The 6000-nt window shown below is 42.9% G+C and overlaps 1 protein-coding gene across 6 annotated transcripts in view; it reads right to left on the reverse strand.

Moving 5' to 3' along the window:
* Window positions 1-6000, reverse strand: part of LOC144594470 (myosin-10) — a 151857-nt gene that overhangs the window by 86330 nt on the left and 59527 nt on the right. For all 6 annotated transcript variants that reach the window (XM_078400989.1, XM_078400988.1, XM_078400987.1 and 3 more), the window contains exon 5: window positions 1864-1966. In XM_078400989.1, coding sequence (XP_078257115.1) covers window positions 1864-1966 — 103 coding nt within the window. The remainder of the gene's footprint in view (window positions 1-1863; window positions 1967-6000) is intronic.

Here is a 6000-nt window from a genome sequence, read left to right on the forward strand (position 1 = left end):
GCTGACAAGTCCAATGTGGGAACCAGAGACAGGACATCATTAGTCAGGGGGTGGTGAATCTGTGGAATTATTTTTGCCACAGAAATAGATTTGAGTATTGGAGTAAAGAGGTCCTTCTGCAGTTGTACAGGGCCCTGGTGAAACCACATCTGGAGAATTGTGCGCAGTTTTGGTCTCCAAATTTGAGGAACATCCTTGCTATTGAGGCAGTACAGCCTAGGTTCACGAGGTTAATCCTCAGAATGGTGGGACTGTCATATGAGGAAAGAATGGAAAGACAGGGCTTGTATTCACTGGAATTTAGAAGGATGAGAGGGGATCTTACAGAAACATATAAAATTATAAAAGGACTGGACAAGCTGGATGCAGGAAAAATGTTCCTAATGTTGGGGGAGTCCAGAACCAGGGACCACAGTCTAAAAATAAAGGGGAGGCCATTTAAAACTGAGATGAGAAAAAACTTTTTCACCCAGAGAGTTGAGAGTTTGTGGAATTATCTGCCACAGAAGGCAGTGGAGACCAATTTACTGGATGAATTTAAAAGAGTTAGGTCGAGCTTTGGGGACTAACAGAAACAAGGGATATGGTGAGAAGGCAGGCACAGGTCACTAATTGTGGATGATCAGCCATGATCACAATGAATGGCGGTGCTGGTTCAAAGGGCCAAATGGCCTCCTCCTGCACCTATTTTCTATTTTTCTTAGAAAGCTGTGGAGGCCTTTGCTAGATAGATATTTTTAAGGCAGAGGTAGATTCTTGATTAGTACAGGTGTCAGGGGTTATGGGGAGAAGGCAGGAGAATGGGGTTCGAAGGGAGAGATAGATCAGCCATGATTGAATGGCAGAGTAGACTTGATGGACCGAATGGCCTAATTCTGCTCCTATCACCTACGGCCTTACGAGGACAGGAAAAGCAATGTCAAAATATCTGTTGCCACCATCGCCAGAACACTGTTTGAAATGTGTTGCTACTAATACAAGGGAGGCTCAACTACAACAATAAATATTTTCCGACCACACCATAAAATTTACAAGCCCTCCAAAGAGGTGTTAACTTTTGCATTTTACAATTCCATAACACTGATGCCCTTGCAGGTATAGTATATAAACCAAAAATGTGTGTTTAATCGAATGTATTGCATACATTAATTGCCTACAGTGTACAGCAAATTAAATACTTTTGACATGCTGTACAAAAAAACCGTACCGGCAGCTTGCAAACTAAGTTCTTGCAATGCAACAATAAATTTTGCACCTCCAACCATTTCAGTTTAAAACCTTTTTTTTTTATTGGAAGGATAATTTATTTGGACAATGGAGCAGTAGGCTTAGCCTTTCAGTCATAGGATCCAAAAACAAAGTGCCTTGGTTTAATATCCACCAAAATAATGGCACTGTCATCATGCTACTCGCATTGTTGCTTGGACTTTAGGTGCTCATGCTGCCGGACGGAGACTTGAACTCTAAACCTTGCAACTTGGATTATGCTGTTCCAATGTAGATTTACATATCATTTCACAGTGGTCAACATTTTCTTGAAAACTGGAATTTGGCGTGTTCCATGAGGCAAAACAGAGCAGCACTTTAAAATGTAAGTCATTTCACATTACACCTTATTCAACATGTAGATATTACATACAAGGACGTTTTAAAGCTGTAAGCAAGGCGATATCTATATGCCGTATCACCCGATGAGGTATTTGCATTCAACATTCTGCAACACAATATTGTCAGTTAGTTGCATTATGCAATCATCAGCCACAACAATATTAATGTGTTAACGTCAAAACTTTTTGTGACCAGCATACCTGTGCAATTACTTGGGATTACTATCAAAAGAGCTTTATGGGAAATTTAACTCACTGGAATATTGTGGTCCTTCCGTCCTTTGTGAGAGGAAGCAACATGGGCCAGATATTGAATAACTTTCTTGGTATTTTCTGTCTTGCCTGCACCAGATTCTCCTCTGCATTAAAAAAAGTTTAGGAAACAGTTAATTTCAAAGATGAACATATGGCCCAAGAGCACACTAAACATCAAGGATTTCATGAGATGGTGCTGCAAGAAAGAATTTCATGGTTCAATTTGGGTGCATATATATGACAATAAAACATTCTTGACAAAAGAAAGCCAAGAGTTATCGTTAATCAAGGAACCAAGTCAGAAAGCAACCAAACTTCCAGAGAAGGGAAGATGCTGTCAGCACTTTGATTAGTTCAGCAGATATGTTTAGATTTACTTTATTGCATATAATGAAGTACAATGAAAAGCTTTGTTTTGCATGTTCTCCAAACAAGAACAGATACACCAAATACAAATTAAGTTAAACTCAAGTACAATAGATAGAGCAAAAGAGAAGATGCAGTTGCAGAATACACAGTGCCCTCCACAATGTTTGGGACAAAGACCCATCATTTATTTATTTGCCTCTGTACTCCACAATTTGAGATTTGTCATTTAAAAAAATCACATGTGGTTAAAGTGCACATTGTCAGATTTTATTAAAGGCCATTTTTATACATTTTGGTTTCACCATGTAGAAATTACAGCTGTGTTTACACATAGTCCCCCCCCCCCATTTCAGGGCACCATAATGGGACACATTGGCTTCACAGGTGTTTGTAATTGCTAGGGTGTGTTTAATTGCCTTCTTAATGCAGGTATATGAGAGCTCTCAGCATCTAGCCTTTCCTCCAGTCTTTCCATCACCTTTGGAAACTTTTATTGCTGTTTATCAACGAGGACCAAAGTTGTGCCAATAAAAGTCAAAGAAGCCCCCACACTGGGCCCTCCAATGTCCATTGTTCTACCCCCACAGCAGTCCCCCCACACTGGGCCCTCCATTGTCCATTGTTCTACCCCCCATAGCGGTCCCCCCACGCTGGGTCCTCCTTTGTTCTTTCCCACAGCAGCCGCATCCTCACTCTGCATGGTCCGTCCTCGTCGGTCGGCGCCATCATCGACCTCCACCATCACTGCCAGGTCCCCACATCCGTGGTGCCGATCCAGACGCGGGCTCCGCCGACCCAGGCTCTGATCCACGAGGCTCCTCCGACCCGGGAGGTTTAGAGACTGCGGCACCTCAATAAAGCCCTCCGGCTGCTTTCGCGGTCCACAGCTGTGGCTCAGCGGGAAGCCCAAATATACTAAGCAATGTGCATTAAAAATCAAGGAAACAAAATTGTCCTGAAGGTTGAACTGAAATCGCAGTCCTAAATCCACATCACGGTCTCCAGCATTTTGGTGGAGGATGTCCCAGCACAGTGTTTATTGGTTAATTTACCCAATTCAACACAACTTTGGAGACCTTTAGTCTGATGAAGGATCCCGACCCAAAACGTCACCCACCTCTTTTCTCCAGAGATGCTGCCTGATCCATTATATTACTCCAGCACTGTGTGTTCATCTTTGGAGCCCAATTCTGCTCTTATGTCTTCACTTTCAAAGGCAAGCAGATAGGAAGTGCGGGTGCAGTGATCATGTAAGTATATGGTGTTATCAATATATTTCCATCAAATAAGCTCTTCTGAACAGTACCGAACCAAAAAAAAAATGTAACCATTCTTTGCGCACTGCTCCACTCAGCACCAAATAAGATTTTTCTTTAGCTTAATTTCAGCTTAATTAGAAACTACACAACGGAATGTGAGGGAAGCAGAGACAATCCAACTACCGTTGGCATTACAATGCTGACATCCAGTAAGGGTGTTAGTATTGCAATGGCCGCTAGTAGTCACACCAGCCATAGCCACAGCAGGTAATTTATTACAAGATTGACTCGAGTCCATTTGCTAAAATGCATGACTGAACGCCAGGTCACATTCTTTTCTTGGAGGCCACATCCCCTGCCGCTTGAAAAGCAATAAATTTCCTGTTGACATCCAGATAGGAACCTGCAATCAGTCCTTAACTGGTTTACAAAAATGTGCGGTATCCATTCTTGTTGGCATTCAAAGCCACAATTGTTTTTTCTGTTCTCAAAAGGCCAGTTTCAGTCACTTTTCCTTTTAAGGCAATGTTTTTATAAAAATCCATCCCCCCGAAATCAAAACCAAGACCATTTACCAAATGCAGTCTTTAACAGGATACAACGTTTAAAGGAAAAAAGATGCATGCTTAAAATATCTGCAACCTGGATGACTTCTGATTGTTGCACTAGTGTGCAATAGATGGGCAAAGTAGTAATCCAAAGAATTATCATCGTTTCAACAAGATTATGAACCTGCAGGCACGTCAGCATATAACATGACAAATATTTATAAAACCATATGATCAAACACTGGAAATGTTGGCGGCACAGTAGCGCAGCGGTAGAGTTGCTGCTTTACAGCGAATGCAGCGCCGGAGACTCAGGTTCGATCCTGACTACGGATGCTGTACTGTAAGGAGTTTGTACGTTCTCCCCGTGACCTGCGTGGGTTTTCTCCGAGATCTTCGGTTTCCTCCCACACTCCAAAGACGTACAGGTATGTAGGTTAATTTGACTGGGTAAATGTAAAAAATTGTCCCTAGTGTGTGTAGGATAGTGTTAATGTGCGGGGATTGTTGGGCGGCGCGGACTTGGTGGGCCGAAAAGGCCTGTTTCCGCGCTGTATATATATGATATGATATGATATTTATGCAAATACTTTGAAATAAGATAACTCGAGGATTACTAAACAAAAAAGTGGTAATGTTGTTTCAAATTGCTTAACCACATTAGAGCCGTGCGGCAGTTAGTGCAGCTCCCTGGTGTAGGGACAGAGAGACAATCCTGATCTTGAGTGCTGTTTATTTAGAATTTACAACAATTCCCATGATCTGTGGCCATCTGCAACATACTCCAATATATAACATCAGTCTATTAATTGGCTACACAATATTGCCCTGTGTGTAGCAGGGTGGCAGAAGAATTAGTGTGGGTTGTGATTGATGAGTATGGACAGAGAAAAATGGGACGGATGTGCTGGAGGTTAGAAGCTAATTCATGTGGAAGTGGGACAAATGGACTCTTTGCAGTACAACTCCGTGACAAATCGGATAAGGAAACCATTGGATATGAAAGAGTTTCCAATGATAAAACACCTGATTTTGCAGCTGCAGTTATCAGACTACCACAATGTTGGGCCATTGAACTACTGCTGAAATCTAAAATGCACAGGCATTGTATTCTGCAGCTTTTGAATCCGAATTCCAGCAAGCACTTCAGATGTTAATAAATAATTCCACCGCAAAAATAACCCTGAAGATATTGCAATATTTTGCACAATGTGGAGCATATGAAAATGCCACACTAGTCCAGTATTGTTTGATTGACCTCGCAGGACTTTGAAACTGTTTGTGTGGGGTCTGCTATTCCCTCTGCTTCCAAACTCTCAACTTCCCAAATTAAATCTAATTTATACCTAATCCTCGACCTAAATCTCACAGGGGTTTGAGGTTAGTCACCCCAAATAAATCTCAGATCAAAAAGGCACTTTGCACCTTGTTTGAGGCAAATTCTTCAAGACAACTGGGCGCACAGTCTGATGACATCACTTGCAGGATGTTGCAGATCAAAAGAAAGGAAATCCCTGCCAAAGAGATCACTTAGTTTGCTGAGTAGATCCCGTCCAGCACAGTGACAAGTCTGGCACTCTGCAACAGACTGAAACCAGGGAGCAGAGTATGTCAAATGGAAAGATGACTCTTGTTGTGCTGCTAACAAAACACCAGCATCTATACACTAAAACTCGTGTTTGTTTGTTCCTGAGGCCCACCTTACTCATAGTCGTCCCTTTGGTGCTAATGGAAGTTTAATTGAAATCGGTGTTATATTTTTAAGGTTATTCACATTTTAAAGGATGGGGAAGAGGGGGGGAGGAGAGAGGGGGGGAGAGAGGGGGGGAGAGAGGGGGGGAGAGAGGGGGGGGAGAGAGGGGGGGGAGAGAGGGGGGGAGAGAGGGGGGGAGAGAGGGGGGGAGAGAGGGGGGGGAGAGAGGGGGGGAGAGAGGGGGGGGAGAGAGGGGGGAGAGAGGGGGG

This window comes from Rhinoraja longicauda, chromosome 6 (assembly GCF_053455715.1).
Source record: "Rhinoraja longicauda isolate Sanriku21f chromosome 6, sRhiLon1.1, whole genome shotgun sequence".
Classification (NCBI taxonomy): Eukaryota; Metazoa; Chordata; class Chondrichthyes; order Rajiformes; family Arhynchobatidae; genus Rhinoraja; species Rhinoraja longicauda.